General features: G+C 46.8%; 1 protein-coding gene across 2 annotated transcripts in view; it reads left to right on the top strand.

Annotated features, from left to right (window-relative positions):
* Nucleotides 1-22,369, top strand: part of rcc2 (regulator of chromosome condensation 2) — a 47,982-nt gene extending 25,613 nt beyond the window's left edge. For both annotated transcript variants that reach the window (XM_038773538.1, XM_038773539.1), the window contains 6 exons: nucleotides 6,879-7,045; nucleotides 8,378-8,558; nucleotides 9,459-9,564; nucleotides 18,159-18,231; nucleotides 20,269-20,346; nucleotides 21,501-22,369. In XM_038773538.1, the coding sequence (XP_038629466.1) occupies nucleotides 6,879-7,045; nucleotides 8,378-8,558; nucleotides 9,459-9,564; nucleotides 18,159-18,231; nucleotides 20,269-20,346; nucleotides 21,501-21,605 (710 nt within the window). In that variant the 3' untranslated portion in view covers nucleotides 21,606-22,369. The remainder of the gene's footprint in view (nucleotides 1-6,878; nucleotides 7,046-8,377; nucleotides 8,559-9,458; nucleotides 9,565-18,158; nucleotides 18,232-20,268; nucleotides 20,347-21,500) is intronic.
* Nucleotides 22,370-24,435: the final 2,066 nt, after the last annotated feature.

Here is a 24,435-nt window from a genome sequence, read left to right as displayed (position 1 = left end):
GGTTCGCTGGGCCTCCCGCACCTGTCTTTCCCTCCAAAGAACCGGTTTATCATGGCCCCTATCATGTGCGCCCTATGCAGCACCTTCAGCTGAATTAAGCTGAGCCGTGCGCAAGAAGAGGACGAGTTCACCCTCTCCAGGGCGTGTCCGACCACGTTCCATCCTCCATCTCTTCCCCTAGCTCTTCCTCCCACTTCGCTTTGAGCTCCTCTACTGAGGCCTCCTCCTCCTCCTGCATCAACTGATAAATTGCCGAGATCTTCCCCTCACCGACCCACGTCCCCGAGAGCACCCTATCCTGCACCCCCCTTGGCGGCAACCTCGGAAACTCCGCCACCTGCCGCTTAACAAATGCCCTGATCTGCTCCGACCTCCTTTTTTAAACAGTGGTGTCACGTTTGCTAATTTCCAATCCGTTGGGACCACCCCAGAGTCGAGTGAATTTTGGTAAATTATCACTAGTGCATTTGCAATTTCCCTAGCCATCTCTTTTAGCACTCTGGGATGCATTCCATCAGAGCCAGGAGACCTGTCTACCTTTAGCCCCATTAGCTTGCCCATCACTATCTCGTTGGTGATAACAATCATCTCCAGGTCCTCGCCTGTCATTTCCTCATTTCCATCAGTCACTGGCACGTTATTTGTGTCTTCCACTGTGAAGACCGACCCCAAAAAACCTGTTCAGTTCCTCGGCCATTTCCTCATCTCCCATTATTAAATCTCCCTTCTCAACCTCCAAAGGACCAATATTTACCTTAGCCACTCTTGTTTGTTTTATATATTTGTTGTAACTTTTACAATCTGTTTTTATGTTCTGAGCAAGTTTACTCTCATAATCTTTCTCTTCTTTATAGCTTTTTTTAGTAGCTTTCTGTTGCCCCCTAAAGGTTTCCCAGTCCTCATCTCCCACTAATCTTTGCCACTTTGTATGCTTTTTCCTTCAATTTGATACGCTCCCTTATTTTCTTAGATATCCACGGTCGATTTTCCCTCTTTCTACCGTCCTTCCTTTTTGTTGGTATAAACCTTTGCTGAGCACTGAAAAATTGCTTGGAAGGTTCTCCACTGTTCCTCAACTGTTTCACCATAAGTTTTTGCTCCCAGTCTACCTTGCACTTGCATTCTTTCTCCCAAATTGTTCAGCGATTTTTATTGCGCCAAATAAACTAAATTAAATAAACTGAGTAAATTAAAAGAGGCAGCACCTTGAAGGGATACTATCTTAAAGACAAACACAAATGAAACTTTCATCACGATTGGGTCAAGGCACACCCGTCCTGGTGGTACCCAGCGTGGATGGAAGGCCTCATGGTGTCAGGAGACACGGCATCCTCCCTCTGCAGGGACACCCGGGTGGGAATGTAGCTGTGGTAGAGGGGCAGACAGTTGTCAGGTACCCGCTCGGATGCCTGCTGCCTAGAACTGCTTATGGCGAGCTTGGTCAGGAGCAGGTTCACAAGGAGATCCTCCCTCCCTTATTCCTCCAAACCAGGTGCAAAGTGTTCCAATCTCACGGGCTAAGCTGCAGTGTGATAGTGAAAGTTTTTTGTTTTTGTTTGTTGTTTTTTTTAAAATTTAGATTACCCAATTATTTTTTTCTATTAAGGGGCAATTTAGCGTGGCCAATCCACCTACTCTGCACATTTTTGGGTTGTGGGGGCGAAACCCACGCAGACACGGGGAGAATGTGCAAACTCCACACGGACAGTGACCCAGAGCCGGGATCGAACCTGGGACCTCAGCGCCGTGAGGCAGTTGTGCTAACCACTAGGCCACCGTGCTGCCCTGTGATAGTGAAATTAAGAGGTTAGAGAAAAAGATGTCTACTGGCACTCTTTCTAGGGGAAGAGAGGAAAGGGAGTTGTGGCTCTCCAAAGAGCATCGGGTGCTCCAAGGGGTTTGGCTCTGATTGGCCTAATTGTTTTTGCTAATTTTTAAAAAGCTTTGGGCCTTCTAACTGGCATTTGCCAGTCACATATGGGCCGCCAGTTTCACAGACCCCAGTTTGGACACCACTGATTTACAATTTATTATTTTTATTCCTCTCCCTTTGTGGGCTTCACTCGATGTAGGGAATTGGTAACTTGGATTTTGTGAAATGGGGGAACAGCAGAAACTTTGTCCCTGTTCTACCCCAGCAGAGTAAAGGAGCAGGAAATGTTTACTTCGCGAGTCTTCTAAGCAGCTGGACCAGACCATTAATAATAATAATAATAATAATAATAATAATACTCGCTTATTGTCACAAGTAGGCTTCAATGAAGTTACTGTGAAAAGTCCCTAGTCGCCACATTCTGGCGCCTGTTTGGGGTGGCCGGTACGGGAATTGAACCCGTGTTACTGGCTTTGTTCTGGATTACAAGCCAGCTGCTTAGCCCACTGTGCTAAGCCAGGTCATTGGCTGAAATTTGACAGCAGTAAATAGAATAAAGTATTCTGAAAGCCCATTGTCCTGAAACATTAACTTTCTGTCTCCACAGATGCTACCTGGCCTGAGTATTTCCAGCATTTTCTGTTTTTTGACTTCATGCTTTTGTAATTTGCTGTCTAGAAAGGGGATCGTGTGGTCTTTCGAGGCTGCGCCTGCAAAATTGAGTACTTGGGCAAATAGCACTGCATTTTATGTGTAAAGAAGTTGCCGGATGCTGTCTTCCATCAAATTAATTTGCTTTTGAATTGAGTCAGATGGTGGAGAAGCTAGAAGATGTACTTAACGTTTCAAAATCTTTTCGCTTAACTGCTTCTTGTAGAGTTGGGTCCACTAACTTTATTGATTTTTAAAATTTTTTTAAAGATGTACAAACGTCCATGAATCTTTGAGGGGGAAGGGAGCTAGAGAACTGTCATTTCAGTTGCTTCCAAGATTGCAGTACCCTACCCCGGAATGATTTTCAGTGTTAAAGCTAGCATAGTGATTTAAAGCAGTTCAATTTATTAATCTGTTGCACATTGTTGGCATATGTGTTTCCTCCTCAACGTGGTGAACACCACTACAACTGCACTGAAGGGCGGATTGCCCACATTTGAAAACAAACTCACAAAGGAATCATTACTGTTTTTAATGAGTGTTTCGCACAAGATCAGTGGCAGATTGAGACTATTGGTCATTATCTGGTGTTAATGTTCATCTCTTTAATCTGTGTGGGTATGAATTTCATGAAGTGCAGTTTAATGAGCTGGAACACGATTCCAGTTGAGTTTCTGAGCTTGGAATGTGCATTTTCAGCTCAAAAAGACCAGTGGACCCTGAAGAATTGCTCCCTCTCCTTCACTTCTCACTGGAGACAGCACATAATATAAATGAGATTGTGCTATTGTGTTTTTGTTTTAGTAAAGACCGATCTTTTTTTTTCTTGGTGTGTGTGGCTGTCAGTGGGCTGAGCCCTCTGCCCAGTCGTGCAAATGAGTGGCATACCTTTGATATCACTGATCTGTTCCAACTTGCCTCTGACTGACGGCATCAGTTTTTCTGCTGAATTGCACTCCAGCTGCAATTTCAGTACATGAAAAACATTGCAAGAGACAGTATCAAGGGAAAAATACACCAAATCAGATGATGGTTACAGCACAGAAGGAGGCCAGTCCACCTATTGTTTTTGTGCTGACTCTCCAAAGGAGCAATTCACCTCGTGACACTTCCCTGCCTTCTCCGTGTATCCCTGCGCATTCTTTCCCTTCAGATAACAATCCAATTCCCTCTTGAATGCCACAATTGAACCTGCCTCCACCACACTCGAGCAGTGCATTACAGCCCACTCGCTGTGTGGAATGAGTTCTTCCTCGTACCACCATTACTTTTGCCAATTACCTTCAACCTGTGCCCCCTTGTTCTCAATCTTCCACTGATGGGAACAGTTTCTTTCTGTTACTCTGGACGCGATTCTCCCAAAGGGGAACAAAGTCTCTGAGCGAGTGCGTTTAGCCGCCTGTTTCCCGGCACTTTCAATGCCGAGAAACACATGGCTATTCAACCCAACTTGCTTTGTACAAGGGGTCTGAATGGGAAAACATGCAGCCGAGGCCGCACATAGCCCCGTTTTGTACAGTGGGGAGTTCTGTGCACCGAAACTCCCCAGTCTCTCTCTCTCTCTCTCTCTACCTCTCAAATATCCTCTGCCTTCTTTTCTCCAAGAAGGACAGTCCAAATTTCCAACCTTGCTATATAACTGAAGTTCCTCCCTGGATCTATTGTCATGAAAACCTTGTACACTTTTATTTCAAGTAATTGGAGTGGCTGATGGCTGGCCATCATGCAGCATGCACACTGCAGAATGGTTTGTTCCATGTTAAAGCAAGTATCTATGCTTTATTCTGTTTTTGAGTGTGCACATTACCCAAGAAGCACACTTCCCGCAAGGAATACATTTTGAATTTGATCCTTGCAAAATTTGAATTTTCAAAGTTTTTTTCTTAGTAAAGTGTTACTTTTGAAAATTTGTTCTTGGGAGGTGAGCATTGCTGGCAAGGTCAGGATTAATTGCCCATCCCTAATTGCCCTTGAGAAAGGTGATGGTGGGCTGCTGTCTTGAACTGCTGCAGTCCATGTGGTGTTCATACCCCCACAATGCTGAGGGGGGAGGGAGTTCCAGGATTTTCGCCCAGTGACCGTGAAAGAACAACAATATAGTTACAAGTCAGGATGGTATGTGGTTTGGAATGGAACTTGCAGGTGGTGGTGGTGTTCCCATGCATGTGCTGCCCTTGTTCTAGGTGGTAGTGGTTGCCGTTTGGAATGTGCTGTGGAACGAGCCTTGGTGAGTTGCTGCAGTGCATTTTGTAAATAGTATGAAGCAAAACCGGGGAAGTGGGAGTTGTGGGGACCAACCATGATCTAATTGAACAGTGGAATCAATGTGAGGGGTTGAATGGCCTGTTCCTATGTCCTTACATGAGTAGGGCAAATTTACTCTTTGCGAGAGCTGGAGATGCTGACACTAGTCAGTAGGCAACACGGTAGCATTGTGGATAGCGCAAATGCTTCACTGGTCCAGGGTCCCAGGTTCGATTCCGGCTTGGGTCACTGTCTGTGCAGAGTCTGCACATCCTCCCCGTGTGTGCGTGGGTTTCCTCCGGGTGCTCCGGTTTCCTCCCACAGTCCAAAGATGTACAGGTTAGGTGGATTGGCCATGATAAATTGCCCTTAGCTTCCAAAATTGCCCTTAGTGTTGGGTGGGGCTACTGGGTTATGGGGATAGAGTGGAGGTGTTGACCTTGGGTAGGGTGCTCTTTCCAAGAGCCGGTGCAGACTCGATGGGCTGAATGTCCTCCTTCTGCACTGTAAATTCTATGATAAATTCTATGATATGATAGTCCTTGGGCTTGTGCAACAGAAAGGCAATAAATGCCACCTCCCTGAAGTCTCAGTTGGTGAAATGTGGTCTGCAGCCAAACAGACCAGAAAACCTTTGGTTTGATCCCTGTAATGTGTTTGCTAATCTCTGCCAAGTTGTCAGCAGGTGCATTCTCATTGTCCTCACCAGCTGCTGCCATGGAAGAGCCTGATCATCGTCCTTCTGTTGGAAAGGATAAATATGACCTTATGAGGCAGGTCATGATGCCTTCCAACACTTGCTGTGTGAGCTCCCATGTGCACAGAGGGATCCGTAACAACATCGTAACATGTGGCACTACCAATGCCAGTGGAGAGAACTGGGCTGTGGAGGCAGGGAGAGAAAGTGATGACTGTGTTCACCTCTGGTTAAAACATTCATAGAATTCCTACAGAGGGAGGCTATTCGGCCCATCAAGTCTGCACCGATTCTGAATAAGTACTCCACCCAAGCCCACTTCCCTGCCCTATTCCTATAACACTTTAACCTAACCTACGCATCCCAACACTTAAGGGGCAATTTAGCATGGCCAATCCATCTAACCTGCACAACTTTGGACTGTGGGAGGAAACCGGAGCACCCGGAGGAAATCCACGCAGACACTGGGAAAAAGTGCAAACTCCACACAGACAGTTACCGAGGTCTGAATTGAACCCGGGACCCTGGTGCTGTGAGGCAGCAGTACTAACCACTGTGCTGCCCCCGGCTGAAAGACATGTAGATAATGGTGACCAGATTTATCATCTAACTATCCTCCGTATATTTTACCCAAGTTTTTGTTTTTCTGCCAATTGTTAGTCTTGATCGTGTCAGAATGGGGCTGGAGACACAGCTAAAACTACATGTCCTACAGTGTTTGAAATGAATAGTGCTCCTTAATTCCTGCTGTTTCTTTAATCTAATTTTGTTGCTTGGTTTACAATGTATTTAGCATCTTGTGCTGGTGGTCCTTGTGTTGTATTTTGGAAAAACACTCAAAAAAATGATGCTTTCTGAGTTGTTGTTCCTATGGGATGAACACTTAGAACTTCTATTTCATTAAAATAATGAAGCCGCTCAATAGGGTAGGTGTATAGAAGGTGTTTCTACTTGTGGGGAGCCCAAGATTAGGATGCATTGCACAAAATGGTTAATAAACAGTACAAGGAATTGAAGAGATATTTGTTTACCAAATGTGTGGTGAGAATGTTGAAATTTCTTTCACATGGAATGGGTGAGGCAAAAAGGGATAGAACGGTATGCTGTTAGAGGGGAGATGTAGTAACCTAGGAGGGGACATGTGTGGAGCTGGCATAGGCCTTTTGAAAATGAAAATGAAAATCGCTTATTGTCACGAGTAGGCTTCAAATGAAGTTACTGTGAAAAGCCCCTAGTCGCCACATTCCGGCGCCTGTTCGGGGAGGCTGTTACGGGAATCGAACCGTGCTGCTGGCCCGCCTGGTCTGCTTTCAAAGCCAGTGATAGCCCTGTGCTAAACAGCCCCTGGGCCAAATAGCTTGTTTCTGAGCTGTAAAATTCTGTTTTAATTACTTTTTCTTTTTCAAACAGGACACAACTCTGATGGGAAGTTCATTGCCCGAGCCCAGAGGATTGAATTTGACTGCGAAGTCGTGCCCCGGCGTGTAGCAATCTTCCTGGAGAAGACAAAAGATGGCCAGATCTTGCCAGTACCAAATGTTGTTGTCCGTGAAGTGGCCTGTGGAGCAAATCACACGGTACAGGAGAGATGGTTTTGCTCAGGACTGTCTTGCTAAACAGACCGCTGTGTAGCCTACCTGTAATCTCATCCTCCACACCAATAATGGTGTCAATTTGAGAACAACATCAGTCAGTCTGAAATCTTTCCTTCTGAGCAAGGAGTTAGGACATTCTCCCCGTGTCTGCAGATTTACTCTGGGTGCTCCGGTTTCCTCTCGCAGTCCAAAGATGTCGAAGTTAGGTGGATGCTAAATTGTCCCTTGGTATCCAGGCATGTGCAGGTTAGGTTATGGGGTTACAGAAATAGGGGGGAAATGGGAATTCAGTAGAGAGCTTATTTGACAAATCTGCAGGCTCGATGGGTCGAATGGCCTCCTTCTGCATTGTAGGGATTCTATTCTAGGAAGGAGATTTCCCTCACCCCCGGGGAAACAAAACTGCAAATTTATGCCCTTGCAAGGAAAATTGTGTGTGGAGGATAGAATAAAAAGAGAAATATGTTCTTACTTTTCCCTTCATTGTCAAAGGAAAAACATGGTCTGCAGGTATTTAATGGAAGATGTGTTGAAGCCAATGTTGCCCTGTCTTCATCAGTGGCCCCCTCCATTCCAGACAGGGCATCCCCAAATCTGTGACCACCTTTTTATGAGGACAAGGCTGGCAGGCACTTGGGAACCTCTGCCAGGTCTCTCCCTTTCTGCACTTGGAGCTTTTATTGACATTCCACGTGTTGAAGTAGTTCAAGAAGAAGCTCCCGTCCACCACCACCTCTAGGAAATGGGCAATAAATTGCAGCAATGCCCATGGAACAGCATTAAGCCCCTGCTCTTGACAGTCAAGTAGATGATATGTTCCGACCTGCACGATCCTACTCTTCTTTTTAAAGATAATTTACTTTCAATTCTTCCTATAGATTTTGCCTAGATTTCTTATTTTTGGTAGACTAATCTGGTGAGCAGCTGCGTTTGTGATTCTATTCTGATGTTTAATTGGGACTCTCATGCCCTTCCCTGAACATAGTGGCGCCCAAATAAAAGCTAAGTATTGTGCTTGCTGGAAATCTGAAATAAAAAGTGCTGGAAAATGTCAGCAGATTTGGCAGTATCTGGAGAATTTAAAAAAAAAATTAATGTTGCATTTGACTCTTGGGAACCTAGTGGCACCTGACCCCCCCCCCCCCCCCCCCCCCTCCCTGACGATTGACTACTGTCCATGCCAGTTGTGACTGCAAGTGACCTCACTGAAGATTGGTCTGGTGTACACCAAGTAAATTAATGAGTGTGCAGGTGATACAGCAACCGTGCAAAGTTGGAAGAGTGTGATCCCTTAATCTTTTTTGCATTTCCTAGATTGCTCTTGATTCACAGAAGAGGGTATTTACATGGGGATTTGGAGGCTACGGCCGCCTTGGACACACTGAACAGAAGGATGAAATGGTCCCGCGTCTTGTTAAGTTGTTTGATTTCCCTGGTCGAGGTGCTGTACAAGTCTGCGCGGGAAACACCTGCTCCTTTGCAGTGAATGAAATGGGTTAGTAACGCACTCATGTCTTCATTGTATTCTTGTGGACTAGTTATGAAGTGTGAATTGCTTGAGGGGCTCGATCCTCATTTCATTTCCAGTGGAGTGCTATCAAGCGGGATTATCCCAGTTTCAACAAAGCATGTGAAAGGGCGGCATTAAAATGGAACTACTTGCCGAATTGAAGCTTGCTTATCGGAAAATGTATACTTACACCACCCCCCAGCCATTGTGGTTGTAGTTACTGTACCCTAAAGTATCTTCTTACGGTAGCACTCGTAACCTCTTGTGTAGAGTTGAGGGTTCCAATTCCACTCCCAAGACTTGAGTGCATATGTTATGTTGACACTTCAGTGCAGTACTGAGTATTGTCACAGAATTGTTGCAGCATGAGGTACGCTGCTCAATCTGTCGTGTCTGCACCCGTCTCACCTGTACTATTAAACTTCTTTGCTCTTCAAATAATGCTATGGGCGCTCATCCCTCTTGAAAGGATAGTGGTCTAGTACCATCCTCAACTAAATATTGCTAAATCAGATTAACTAGTCGTTCTAATCTCATTTAATGTTCTGGGCTCCTTCTGTGCACAAATTGGCTGTAATGTTTGCATACATAATTGTGACTATAACTCCAATGCAACTTACTTGGCTGTGATAAACTTTTCAGTGTTCTTGGTGCTGACCGAATGCAAGTCTGCCCTTCAACTAATTGCTGTTTATGATACACTTTGAGCATCTGCTGACTGGGGCTCAGGCACTTGGACAAGGTCGTCTTAATAGTATCTTCCCAATGGTAACTTGTAAAAGTTGGGAGGACTGTTTAACAAGCTTGGAATAGATTGGAGGGTTTTGTTTACATTTGATTGGTCAGTAATACAGGTCTCCTTCCCCTCTACTTTTGCCTCCATAGGTGGCTTGTTTTTCTGGGGTGCAACAAACACATCCCGTGACTCTACGATGTATCCCAAAGTGGTGCAGGACTTGTGTGGGTGGAAGGTTCGAAGCCTGTCTAGTGGGTGAGTAAATGGCCGAAGATTGCTGAGTGAAATGTAGAACTCTGGTCACAACTTCTTATCTTTGATTTAGATGCTGCGGCTGAATTTGCTCATGCACCAGCAGCCTAGAACCATTGTCTGCCCTGCAGTTTTCTATTAAATATAAGAAAAGAGGAGGCGACGGGGCCAAATCTAATAATTTCCTGTACCATGCTGGGAAGATTTTTAAAATGTATTAATACTGGGGGGGAGATAGTGGTTAGCACTGCTGTCGACGCCACAGAGGACCCGAGTTCAATCCCAGCCCCAGGTCACAGTCTGTGGAGTTTGCACATTTCCCCCGTGTCTGCATGGGTCTCACCTCCACAACCCAAAGATGTGCAGGTTAGGTGGATGGGCCATGCTAAATTGCTCCTTGATTGGAATAAATAATCGGGTATTCTAAAAATTTTTTTTAATGTATTGATTGTCAGGATCTTTACATCATTGATGAAGGCTTATGTTAATTGCCCTTGAATATGGTGGTGAACCGCTTCAGTCTGTGTAATGAAAGTATTCCTATTGTTATGGCACCCTGGGCTAGTGCACAGTCATTTAAAACCAAACCTGACTCGGAGTAGGAACACAGTTAAAATAACTCCTAATTTTAAATTATACCCGAAGTTTTTGGCTACCCAATAATTACAGTCACCAGGTTTGTATATTTAAACCCCATTAACTTTCATTAATAACTATAATTAAGTAGGCAACGAATTAACTACAATCTAATTTCTAATTGTCTCCTCTTTAACTTGCCCCACCTTCTATGCAGAAACACAAAGACAAACACAGGTGTAAGAGACAAGTAAAAATAATACTTTAAAAGTCTCTGTTTTAGATGAATGTCTTCCAGTTACATTTTACATCAGTCTAGGTCATCAGTTAAATGTGGTCTTTGCTTTTAGTCTAATGGTTTTCACTGTAGACTGATCAAGGTTTCACAACTTCTTCTATGCAGACTTGGGTAGCATGGTAGCTAGCATTGTTGCTTCACAGCACCAGGGACCCAGGCTCGATTCCTGGTTTGGGTCACTGTCTGTGTGGAGTCTGCACGTTCTCCCCGTGTCTGCGTGGGTTTCCTCCAGTGCCCCGGTTCCTCCCACAAGTCCTGAAAGACATGCTGTTAGGTAATTTGGACATTCTGAATTCTCCTCCCTCAGTATACCCGAACAGGCGCCAAAATATGGCGACTAGGGGCTTTTCACAGTAACATTTTTGCATTTGCAGTGTTAATGTAAACCTACTTGTGGCAATAATAATAATAATTATTAAACAGAAGACCTAAAACATTTACGAGAGTGAACAACCTCTCCTCTCAGCTTCCAGGAGTTTTCTCCTGGGTTCTCTGAACAAACCCACTTGGCAGGACCCAATTGCAGGCTATTGCTGGGCAGAATATGGTTCCAGGCCATTCCATGGCCAACAGCCAACCATTTGAAACAAATGGTATACCCCAAATGAGTTCCTCACTTACCCTGCACAACATAAAAGTTTGTCTCCATTAAAGATCAACAGGAAAGGGCCTTTACACTATAGTAATGTCTGGTGGGACGTTCCAGGATTTTGGCAGAACCATTATATTGACAAGCTGGAGTGGTGTGTGAACTTGAATGTGTTGGTATCCCCATGCCCTTGCTGCCCTGGGTGGTCAAGGTTGCAGTCTTGGGTGATGTTGTGGTGTATCTTGTGCATGGCACTAACTACAGCCACTGTGCACTGAAGGCAGATGGAGTGACTGTTTAAGATGATGGGGTACCGATCAAGCAGTTTGCTCTGTCCTTGGTGGTGAGTGTTGGTGGAGCTTCACTCATCCAGGCAAGGAGAAAATATTCCAACACAATCCTGACTTGTGCCTTGTTTTGGGGAATCAGCAGTTGAGTCACTCACTGCAGAATATCTAGCCTCTGACTTGTTCTTGTAGCCACAGTATTTACTTGATTAGTCTAGTTAAATTTCAGTTTGTTTGGCATCCCCATCTGCATCACCTGTGCACTCTTGTTATGCTCGTGCAAGCTGTGCCTATTTCCCACCCTCCTCTCCCATGGGTTGCGACCTGAGACAGTGAACATGTGCAGTTTTGCGTCCGGCTGATGCAATCAACAGCATTTGCTTCCATTTTTTTTTTAAATAATTTTTAATTTTTATTCAAATTTTCACAAAAAAGAAGACAATAACAGAAAATTCTAAGAACAAAAAAAACAAAGAAACAATAAATTAACGCCCATCATTGGCAAAAAACAGATATTCAACCCATACAAAAACAAAGAGACAACCCCCCCCCCCCCCCCGGGTTGCTGCTGCTGCTGACCTTTTGTTTTTAACCGTTCTGCCAGGAGATCTAGGAATGGTTGTCATCTCCTGAAAAACCCCTGCACTGACCCCCTTAGGGCAAATTTCACCCTCCAATTTAATAAACCCCGCCATATCGTTGATCCAGGCCTCCGCGCTTGGGGGCCTCGCATCCTTCCACTGAAGAAGAATCCTCCGCCGGGCTACTAGGGACGCAAAGGCCAGAACACCGGCCTCTTTCGCCTCCTGCACTCACGGCTCCACTGCAACCCCAAATATTGCGAGTCCCCAGCCTGGATTGACCCTGGATCCTAGCACCCTCGATACCGTCCTTGCTACACCCATCCAAAATTCCCCCAGCGCTGGGCATGCCCCGGACATGTGGACATGGTTTGCTGGGCTCCCTGAGCACCTAATACACCTGTCCTCGGTCCCAAAAAACCAGCTCATCCTTGTCCCGGTCATATGAGCCCGATGCAGTACCTTAAACTGTATGAGGCTAAGCCTCGCACACGAAGAGGAGGAGTTCACCCTTTTCTAGGGCATCCGCCCACGTCCCCTCCTCAATCTCCTCCCCCAGCTCCTCCTCCCATTTATCTTTCAGCTCCTCCACCGAGGCCTCGTCTACCTTCTGCATCACCTGGTACACTTCCGAAATCCTCCTCTCTCCAACCCATACCCACGAGAGCACCCTGTCCTGGACCCCACGCGGCGGCAGCAGGGGGAACCCCGCCACCTGCCGCCTGACAAAGCCCTTACAAAAATGAAATGAAAATCGCTTATTGTCACGAGTAGACTTCAATGAAGTTACTGTGAAAAGCCCCTAGTCGCCACATTCCGGCGCCTGTTCGGGGAGGCTGTTACGGGAATCGAACCGTGCTGCTGGCCTGCTTGGTCTGCTTTCAAAGCCAGCGATTTAGCCCAGTGTGCTAAACCAGCCCCTGCATGTACTTGCTTACTTGCATGTACCTAAAGGTGTTCCCCGGGCGGGAGCCTGAACCTCCATTCCAGCTCACCCAGGCTCGCAAATTTCCCGTCTATGAACAGGTCCTCCAGCCTCCTGACACCTGCCCTGTGCCAACTCAGGAACCCGCCATCAATTCTCCCTGGAACAAACCGGTGGTTCCCCCGTATCGGGGACCCCATCGAGGCCCCCACCTCCCCTCTGTGCTGCCTCCATTTCCCCCACGTAGCTGCCACCACCGGGCTCGTGGTATACCTCCATCGGAGGGAGCGGCAGTGGCGCCGTTGCAAGCGCTTCCAGGCTCGTACCCACACAGGATGCATCTTCAGCCTCTTCCATGCCGCCCCCTCCCCGTCCATTATCCACTTATGCGCCATCGCTGTGTTGGCAGCCCAATAATACCCACAGAGGTTGGGCAACGCCAGCCCCCCCCCCCCCCCCCCCCCCCCCCATGCCCAGCTCCAAGAACACCCGTCTCACCCTTGGAGTCCCGTGTGCCCACACAAACCCCGTAATGCTCCTGTTAACCCGTCTGAAAAAGGCCTACGGGATAAGGATGGGGAGGCACTGGAACAGAAACCTCGGGAGCACCGTCATCTTGACTGACTGCACCCTACCTGACAAAGACAGCGGCAGCATGTCCCACCTCTTAAACTCCTCCTCCATTTGCTCCACCAGCCTTGAGGTTTAGCTTATGCAAGGCCCCCCAGCTCCTGGCCACCTGAACCCCCCAAGTACCTGAAGCTCCTCTCCGCCCTTTTCAGTGGGAGCCTCCCAATCCCCCCTCCTGGTTCCTCGGGTGTACCACAGACAGCTTGCTTTTCCCAAAGTTAAGCTTATACCCTGAGAAATTCCCGGAGAATCCCCATCACCACCGGCATTCCCCCCCACCGGGTCCGCCGCATACAACAATAGGTCAACCACATAGAGCGACACTCGGTGGTCCTCCCCACCCCAGACCAGCTCCCTCCAATCCCCCGACTCCCTCAGCGCCATAGCCAGGGGTTCAATTGCCAGAGCAAAAAGTAGGGGGGAGAGGGGACACCCCTGCCTCGTCCCTCGGTATAGTTGAAAATACTCCGACCTCCTCTTATTCGTGGCCACACTCGCCATCGGGGCCTCATACAACAACCTCCCCCAACTGACAAACCCCTCTCCAAACCCGAACCTTTCCAGCACCTCCCACAAGTATCCCCACTCGACCCTATCAAAGGCCTTCTCCGCATCTAGCGCCACCACTATCTCCGCCTTCCCTTCCACCGCCGGCATCATAATAACGTTCAAGAGCCTCCGTATATTAGTGTTCAGTTGCCTCCCCAGAGCAAAAAGTAGGGGGGAGAGGGGAAACCCCTGCCTCGCCCCTCGGTATAGTTGAAAATACTCCGACCTCCTCTTATTCGTGGCCACACTCGCCATCGGGGCCTCATACAACAGCCTCACCCAACTGACAAACCCCTCCCCAAACCCGAACCTTTCCAGCACCTCCCACAAGTATCCCCACTCGACCCTATCAAAGGCCTTCTCCGCATCTAGCGCCACCACTATCTCCGCCTTCCCTTCCACCGCCGGCATCATAATAACGTTCAAGAGCCTCCGTATATTAGTGTTCAGTTGCCTCCCCTTCGCTAACCCCGTTTGATCCTCGTGGATAACCTGCTGCACACAATCTTCTATCCTCGTGGCTAAGATCTTTGCCAACAACTTGGCGTCCACGTTCAGGAGTGAGATCGGCCTGGATGACCCACACTGCAGGGGATCCTTGTCTCGCTTAAGGATCAAGGAGATCAGTGCCCGAGACATCGTCAGGGGCAAAACCTCGCCTCGTTGAAGGTCCTAACCGAAAGGGGGCCCAGCAGGTCTGCATATGCCTTGTAAAATTCAACCGGGAACCCATCCGGCCCTGGCGCCTTCTCCGACTGCATGTTACCTATCCCTTTAACCAGCTCCTGAAGCTCAACTGGCGCCCCCAGACCCTCCACCCGTCCCTCCTCCACCCTCGCGAATCTCAGCCGGTCCAAAAAGCGCTCCATCCCCCCCTTCTCCGCCGGAGGTTCGGACCGATATAGTCTCTCCATAAAAGTCCCTGAAGACCCCATTAATGTCTACCCCCCTCCGCACCACATTTCCTCCCCTGTCCTTAACTCCACCAATCTCCCTAGCCGCATCCCACTTACGGAGCTGGTGTGCCAGCATCCTATTCGCCTTCTCCCCATACTCGTACACCGCACCCTGAGCCTTTCTCCATTGAGCCGCCGCCTTTCTGGTGGTCAACAAGTCGAACTTAGCACGAAGGCTGCGTCGCTCCCTCAGCAATCCCTCCTCCGCGTACCTCCTGTCCACCCTCACCATCTCCCCCACCAATCTCTCCCTTTCTCTCTGCTCCCCTCTCTCCCTGTGGGCCCGATTGGAGATCAACTCCCCCCGAACCACCACCTTCAGCGCCTCCCAGACCGTCCCCACTCGGACCTCCCCATTATCGTTGGCCTCCAGGTACCTCTCGCTGCATCCTCGAACCCGCCCCTCACATCCTCGTCCGCCAGCAGCCCCACCTCCAAGCGCCACAACGGGCGCTGGTCCCTCTCCTCCCCCAGCTCGAGGTCCACCCAATGCGGGGCATGGTCAGAAATGGCTATCGCCGAGTATTCAGCATCTACTACCCCCACAATCAGCGCCCTACTTAAAACAAAGAAGTCGATCCGGGAGTAGGCCTTATGCACATGGGAGAAGTATGAAAATTCCCTGGCCCTCGGCCTCGCGAACCTCCAAGGATCCACCCCTCCCATCTGGTCCATAAACCCCCTCAGCACCTTAGCCGCCGCAGGCCTCCTACCCGTCCTGGAACTGGATCGATCCAGTGGCGGATCCAGGACCGTGTTGCAATCCTCTCCCCCCCCCCCAATTACCAGGCCCCCCCACCTCCAAATCTGGAATCCGGCCCAACATGCGCCGCATGAAACCCGCATCATCCCAATTCGGGGCATATACATTGACCAGCACCACCCGCTCCCCTTGCAGCTTGCCGCTCACCATCACGTACCACCCGCCGCTGTCTGCCACCACACTCGACGTCTCAAACGACGCCCTCTTTCCCACCAGGATCGCTACCCCCCCCCCCCCCCCCCCCCCCCCCCCCCCCCCGGTTTTTTGCATCCAGCCCCGAATGAAACGCTTGGCCCACCCATCCCTTCCTCAACCTGACCTGATCCGCCACCTTCAGGTGCGTCTCCTGAAGCATAGCCACGTCCGCCTTCAGCCCCCTCAGGTGCGCGAACACACGGGACCGTTTGACCGGCCCATTCAGTCCCCTCACATTCCAGGTGATAAGCCGGATCGGAGGCCCCCCCCCCCCCCCCCCCCCCCCCCCTGTCGACTAGCCATCACCCTTCCGTAGTCCGCAAAGTGCCCGCACCCCCCGCTCAGCCTGTTCCCCACAGTGACAGACCCCCATCCTGATCCCCTCTGCACGCTCCAGCTCCTTGGTCATTCCAGCAGCAACCCGGTATCCCCCCTCCCCCAAGCTAGGGCCCCCCTAGCTGCGTAACTCCGGTCATTGTACTTTCGTAAGTCAGCTGTCTCCTGCTGACTCTGGCTGCTCCCGCCACCCCAATTACCATTTGCTTCAATTGAGTGACATTTTTGTTAAACTTCCCATGCCCTGATAACGGCTGAGGCCTTTTGTCATGTTCATATTTCTATCCTGGACGAGACCGGCGGCGTGAGATGATTAACCTGGGATCATCTGCAAAAGCAGAAAAACTGGATTCTGGAAATCTGAAATGAAAACGGAAAATGCTGAGAGTTTCCCGCAAGTCTGGCAGTATCTATAAGGGAGAGAAATCAGAGTTAATGTTTCGGGTCAATGATCTTTCATCGGAATATTCATTGCTCATTCTGTTGGAAGGTTATTGGCCTGAAATGTTAACTCTGCTTCTGTCTCCACAGGTGCTGCCAGATATTTTGGAGTTTTTCCAGCATTTTCTGATTGTTATATCTGGGAACTCCTGGCCTATCAGGCCTGATCTTCTAGTTGCATTTGAACTCTGGTCATTGAGCCTAGTGAATCTTCAAACACCATCTCGTACTACTTCAGAAGTTGTTGTAGGTTGCTCTTTGGCTCCGCTAGTTGATTTACTGCTCTCCAGTTGCATTTAAACCATGCCAGCCATGTTCTATCATATAAAGCAGGGAAATTGTCACGGACAATGTGAAGAGGCTGCTGTTTGTCCATTTACTTCTACTGTCACCATAATGCATCCTTTTAATGGTATAACCATTTCTGTGTACGTCCATAGGATCACATTGGATGGTCTTAAAAGCAGAAAAATTGATTATAAATTGGCTCTGGTATTCTACGCAACCGTACCCACATAGAATCATAGAATTTACAGTGCAGTAGGAGGCCACTCGGCCCATCGAGTTTGCATCGGCCGGTGGAAAGAGCATCCTATCTAAGTCCATACCTCCACCCTATCCCCGTAACCCCACCCAACCTTTTTTAGACACTAAGGGCAATTTAGCCTGGCCAATCCACCTAACCTGCACATCTTTGGACTGGGAGGAAACCGGAGAACCTGGAGGAAACCTATGCAGACAGGGAGAACGTGCAGACTCCGCACAGACAAGCCGGGAATCAAACCTGGGACCCGGGAGCAGTGAAGCAACTGTGCTACCGTGCTGCCCCACATATATATTTTAATTTGATGCCCATCAAGTTTTTGGAAATGCCCAGAAATGTTGTTGATTGTGCAGTAAGTGTCTGTGCCCACTATCGGGTGTGTTGAGTTTGCTTCACTTTGGGCTTAGTACTCGAGGCCACAGGAGTCCAGAAGGTAAGTAATTGAAATAATGCACTCGGGCATAAGTATCTTGCTGTCCCTGTAGCTGCGCAGGTTTTGTTGCATAGTTTAAAAGTAGAGAATTGCATGCTGTTGCAAACCACATCTAAAGGGAAAAATGAGTGGAAATTTGAAGAACTCCGAAAATGTTGGTACAGTTATAACCAGTTGAAAAGGACCTTTTAGAGTACCCATTTCTTTTTTTCCAATTAAGGGGCAATTTAGCGTGGCCAAGTCACCTTTGGGTGAGACCCACGCAGACACGGGGAGAATGTGCAAACTCCACACGGGACAGTGGGCCGGGATCGAACCCGGGTCCTCGGTGCTGTGAGACAGCAGTGCCGGCCAGTTGAAAGGACCTCTTGATGGTATTTCTGGATGTGGATTCTTCACTGGGACTTGAGCTTGTTCTTAAAATCTGGGAAAAGTCTCAGACTGGAAAAGGGATGGGTTTGAATAAGAGTCTCTTTTTTTTCTTTCATATTTAGGAAAAGCAGCATCATTGTGGCAGCCGATGAGAGCACAATCAGTTGGGGGCCATCACCTACCTTTGGAGAATTGGTAAGAGCCGCGCTGGGAGGAAGGTAATTGCAGGCTGAGCTTCAGCACATGAATATCTACATGCACAGAAGTAGATGCGCATCGCCCTCTGTTTTCAACAATCACCTAATGTTAGAGGCAAGGCTGCTTGTGGATTTCAATGACACCAGAATGGAGAAATGTTCACTTCTTTTTAAAAAAAAATGAAATAAGGCTGATGTTCTGATGTGTATAATAGTTTTGTAGTCTCTATTTGTAGAAGTTTGTGGTGGAGAAAGGATTGAACCAAGAAGCTTCTGCAGTTAAGCATTCTTAATGCTGGATGCATTTACTTTCCATCAGCATTGGTTCAAAGTGGTTCTGAGTTGCCACATTGGATTTAAGATCTAATCTAATTAGAGAATGATGCATAATGAGACTCCCTCTTCCAGTGAGTTTGACTGAACTTCTGATACCCATTTTGACCCTGACTCTGGATATGAGATGCATTTATCTGACTAATGTCAGTATGCAAAGCTTTGCACCCATGTTGCAGTGTTTGGTATAAATGCAACACTTGCTGCTACAAATGTTTAAATTGTGGCAACGATGTGAGATCTGCAGGGGACCTTAAGTCGTCTTGTAAAACCCTTCTTCTCCAATGGCAGTATCTGATGCTAATATATAAAACCTCAAGTTTTTTCTTTTGGGTAGTCTCTCGTTCCTGGTTCACTCAAAGTTAGTTTTTTGTGGTGCTGGCACAATCTTGTGAAGGTTCAGAGGAAGCCTTAATTGGCTTATTATGAGTATCCAGACCAAATGTAGATTAAGCAGCGTTGGATGGTAAGGGGCTCATTTGTCTTGGGACTTGGTGGTGGGAGGAGAGCATATTTGTTTGAGGGGGGGGGGGGGGGGGGGGAAGGCGGGGGGTAAGTGAAAAGGGCTACTGGTGGTGCTGATTAGTTGGTGGTATTTGCTGGTCACTACGGGGAGAGGAAGAAAGCATGAGGTATGCACCTTTTTGTAGGTTTTGCGTGGTGGGGGGAGAGGAGGAGGAGGGAGGAATCTTGTGTACCAATCCAAGATGAATATGAACATTAAAACACCAGATTTAGAAACGGCAGTAGGCCACTTGGCCCCTGAACATGGTCCATGTCATTCAATAAATCATGGCTGATCTTATTGTAACCTGAACCCCACCATACCACCTTTCACCCCCTTGTTAATCAAGAATCTCTCTACATCTGCCTTAAAAATATTCAAAGAATATTTTTTTTTCCTCAAAGGCCAGTGGGAAGAATCTCTTTTTATATCTGACTTAAAAATATTCGAAGACTATATTTTTTTTCCTCAAAGGGCAGTGGAAGCAGAGTTCCAGAGAACCTCAACCCTCTGAGTGAAATTATTCTCCTCCTCCTCCATCTTAAGCGAGCAACCCTTCATTTTTAAACAGTGACCTACATGGTGACTCGAGCATCTCCAAGTGCGCTCTATTTATAGAAATAAAATAATAGATCTCTCAATGTTACTGCGTTCAATGGAGTTGCAACAGAAACTATAAATGACTGACTTCGAAGGGAGATTTTGATGGGAGGGGTTTTGGAAACCGGCATAAGATTTGCGATGTCGCCAGCAAATGGTGAAGGAACAAGCTGGAATGTTCAGCTAAGTGTATTCACTTCAGAACGGAGAATGTTGCTGGTTTTTCTTATGATGTCTGTCAGCAACTGAAGGCGCAGGGCAATTAATTTAATTCAAAGTGCTGCTTTTCAAGATAATGTCATCGATTTTATAGTTGGAAACTGCCATGTACATCGCCACCTGCAGGCACTGTAACCAAACGTTAACCCATTTAAAATGGATTTTGCCAATGCCTGGGGCTGACCGGATTCTTCATTGTGCTTTAAAATATCGTGTTGTGCCCCACATAAATGCAGTGGATTTTTGTTTTGCAGTACCAAATGCTGGCACCTTGTTTACAAACAGAAATGTGTTGATAACAGGTTCTGTCACATGGGCCTGCGTATGATGGTCTGATAACTCCGATGGTATAATTTTAAACTATAACTGATGTTGCAGGGCTATGGAGACAATAAACCCAAATCCTCCACCACTGCACAGGAGATAAAAACTTTGGATGGAGTTTATATCGAGCAGGTGAGAGTGAGCTTTTCTCCTTCCCTTTTTTCCTTCTTAAACTTCAAGAAGCGTACAAAAACCTATTTCTTCAGCATCGCTATCTGCATTGTTCCAAAATGCTCTTTGGAGATTTTGCAGAAGTTCCAGTGCAGAACTGCACACCGCTCTCCTGTGAAATTAAAATATCTCTTCCCCCCCCCCCCCCCACCCTGTAGATTAGTGGCTGTGGAATGGGCTTCTGGAAATCTAACTTTATTCTAGATCGTTGATATCCTGAAAAGGGTCTGTGCCCATTGGAAGGGGATCAAGGCTGTAACAAAATTGTTTGACTGGTAGTCCAGTGCCAGCCTTGCCTCACTGGCTAGTGAGGACTTTAGCTTCGCCCCCACGATTTTAGGTTCAAATCACACTCCAGCAATTTTAAAAAAGCAATATCAAGGCTGACAGTGCAGTACTGATGGAATGCTGCACTGTCATTGAGACAAGTCACTAATCTGTGGCTCCCTCCACCCTCTTAGGTATCGTAGAATCATAGAATTTACAGTGCAGAAGGAGACAATTCGGCCCATAGCATCTGCACCAGCCCTTGGAAAGAGCACCCTAGCCAATTCCACACCTCCACCCTACCCCAGTAACCCCACCGAACCTTTTTGGACGCTTAAGGGCAATTTAGAATGGCCAATCCACCTAACCTGCGCATCTTTGGACTGTGGGAGGAAACCACAGCACCCAGCGGAAACCCACACTAGGAGAGCATTCAGACTCCGCACAGACAGTGACCCAAGCCAGGAATCTAACCTGGGACCCTGTAGTTGTAACGCAACAGTGCTAACCACTGTGCTACCATGCCGCTGATAAATGTAAAATATTCTGCGCCATTATTTTGCAGCAGAGTTTTCTCTCTCTACTTCCTGATGAATATTTATTCCTCAACCTTCACTTAAAGAAACATTATCTAGCCTTTATCACATTGCTGTTTCTGGGACCATGCTGTCAGCAAGTTAGCTGGCTTATTTCCTACACTTTGATGTACTTAATTGGCTGTAAAGTACTTTCGGGGAATCCTTACACCATATATATGCAAGTCTTTCTTTCTAGAGATCTTTGACAGTCAACACCTTTTGCCCAGTGATGCTTTGTAGGGAAAGAATTTGATGTTTTTTTTCCTGCAGGTTGCTATGGGTCATGCTCATTCGCTGATGATAGCAAGAGATGAAAGTGATGCAGAGAAAGAAAGGATTAAGAAGTTGCCCGAATATAACCCACGGATTATCTGATGCTGTGTAGCCTGTGGAACCACACATGAAAGCTTCACTTGAACAAAGGCAGCTGAAGTTTACAGTGCACTGGGTCAACAAGGTTTTTAAAATAATCCACACTGAACAGGGAACCAGGCAATGGACAACATCCTATAAAGAACTTTTCCAATTCATCATTTAAAAAAAAATGTTAGTGGTACTTGCTGATCGCGATTACATATGCAGCTAGTGGTAGTATTTCCAGAGCAACTGATTTAACAATGCACGGCAATAGTTAATTTTACTTGTGTTCTATGGTCATTGTGTTACCATCAGTTCAGTAATGGCCATTTCCTACTGATGTGTTGGACTCTTTGTATTTTTTTTGAAAGCCTAGATTTTGGCTATTTTAATTGGTCAGCAAGAATGGTGCAAACGAGCAGGAATGCTGGGAATCATGATCTTCAAATGGCTACGTTTAAACCATCACACTGGTACAATTATTTCAAATTTTAGTTCTGATCTAGTCAGATGGCATGGCCAATGGTGTACTTGTGAATTGCAAAATTAATGTCCTCCCTTTGATTATTTCGGAAGGGTGCAGGGATTTTCCATCCAGTTCTGCTAACCACCAAGTCAAAAATATGACTCTAGTTTTGCAATAGCTGCTCTTGTAGGGCACAGCAGGACCTGAGTGGTTGGACTGCAATATTGTCTGTGGTCTTGCAGGGGAGCAGCGTTCCATCAGAGATTCGTGTCTCTTCGAAAACCACAGGCTCCCTTTTTTTTTTACTGCAATTGCATAACTCCAGCTTTACTTTGAAGGGTCTGTCGAAGGATGCTTGCATTCCGTAGCTTCTGACCTCTGTTCTTGAGGTCCCTGCGCCATTTGAGGCCGAGGGCCATGTTAGTTTGCTGTTGACAGCAGGAGTGAAGCACACTTTGCTGTCAGTGGCGCACCATCAGTGTGAAGTGCCTTATGATGTCCCACTCTGGCCAATTCATTGCCAATAATTATTGCATTGATTTCAATGATTTCCTCTGCACAACCCTAAAAAGAGTCACATTTTCACTTCCCATTCCTGGTCTACATTAAGTTAAGAAATTTTGGTTACAATTCTAGACTTCTGATAAGCTAATGGAACTATTTTTTTTTCCTCTTGCTCTTCCCCCTCTTTTTTTTCGATTTTGAGAGTACTCAGGCAATGAGGTTGTGCACTAACTTTATCAGCCCAAATCCGAACCGTTTGGGATATTTCTTTTGCCTAACGCTGTTAGTTATGTGTTTTTTTTAGACTTTTCAATGTGACATGGTAGTTTATAAATGTAAGGATTATAACATTCCTTTGCCGCCTTTCCCTATCGAGGGAAGAATGAAATTGGCACTACTATCCTGAGAGAATTGAGGTCCAAAGGAACTCTGAGCAAGAAATCTGCTACAGCAGAGGGGAGCTGGGGCCCAGTTATTTTGAATACCAGTGGCTTATTGACTAGTCATTATTCGTCTAATCTCTTTTCTCGTCTAAAGATCAGGCTAGGTTTTAATTTGGGGGTTTTTATTAGAAGCATAAGGCACACAGGGTTAGATGCAGGACAGTCTTACCAGACCAAAAGGGTTTTTCTTTTTGGTAAATTTATTTGTATTCTGTGCAGTCCAAATTGGCTATTGTATGCATGTTTGCTTCTTCCAAAGCATTAGTGAGCAGATCATATCAGATGCTTTACATATTAACATTTGAACACTGAACCCTCATTACATTGTTCCAGTTTCTGATGTCCTTGGATGGTTTGTTGGATTCTGCCCTGTTATTTTGCAGTACGTAAATGAAGTAGTGGAAAACCTGCTATTTCTGAATTCAAAACTGAATTAGAGACACGCTACTCTCATTTCCTGGCTATTGATTACCAGAGCTGGCATTTCCCCCCCCCCCCCCCCCCCCCCCCCCCCCCCCCCCCCCCCCCCCCCCAAACAGCTGATCCATTGCTTTGAGACCTAACGGGCCATAATGTGGGCAGTATGGACAGTACTAAGTGGTGCTGATGCAAGTTATGGTACTGCTCTGTCATCTGCAGCCCTCCTGTGGTATGGCTCCTGCCATTCAGAAAGTCTGTGCCTGACTCCGCAGATGCAAAGTTGTTACCCTGTGATTATAAATCTAGTTCTTTCAGCCTTTGATGAACAGGATCAAAAGCCCCTCAAAAACAGAGATGGGAGGAGCTGGAAAAATAGGGGATACCGCATGATATTTCTAGCATTTTGTTCCGCCTCCTTGCTGAATCAAAATTGCTGGTGTTGTGTTGCCCTATTTTTCATCTAGCAATCTTTAAATTCATTATGTCTGTCAAAATAAATTTTTAACTGAACTGAATTTGAACTGTTCAAATGCCCGAGATGAATGTGCTGGGAGGACCCTGGTGATTTGGTTACTATAATCGTTCTAAGCAGAGCAACTGGTGAAGTGAAGGATTGTGTCATGAGTACGCCAATAAATTTTAACAATTTTAATTCAACAGATCTACAATCTAGTCACTGTTTTCAGATGCTTGTTAACGGGTTTTTGTGGGGAGGGGAACTTGTGGAATAAGCTGATGGTGCCTTAGGGTATCTCTGTGACGACCCAGTGGTGCATCCTCTTCCCGCAGTGCATTGTTCAACAATTGAAAGGTGGTATTGGCATCTTGGTGCTTAAAGATGTTAATTTCGGGGAAATTACTTGGATTGCCTTTTTAGCATTTGTGTGACAAACTGCACATTCTTTTAAAAAGAAGCAAGAGCGGATTGGCTGGCTTCAATTCAAACTGGATTTTGTGTTGCCGTTAAATTTGCACCAATGTACTTGTCACTCTGATATCATCTGTTTTATAACCC

Source organism: Scyliorhinus canicula, chromosome 16 (assembly GCF_902713615.1).
Source record: "Scyliorhinus canicula chromosome 16, sScyCan1.1, whole genome shotgun sequence".
NCBI lineage: Eukaryota > Metazoa > Chordata > Chondrichthyes > Carcharhiniformes > Scyliorhinidae > Scyliorhinus > Scyliorhinus canicula.
The sequence above is the reverse complement of the archived record's forward strand: the minus strand, read 5'-3'. Positions and strand labels throughout refer to the sequence as shown.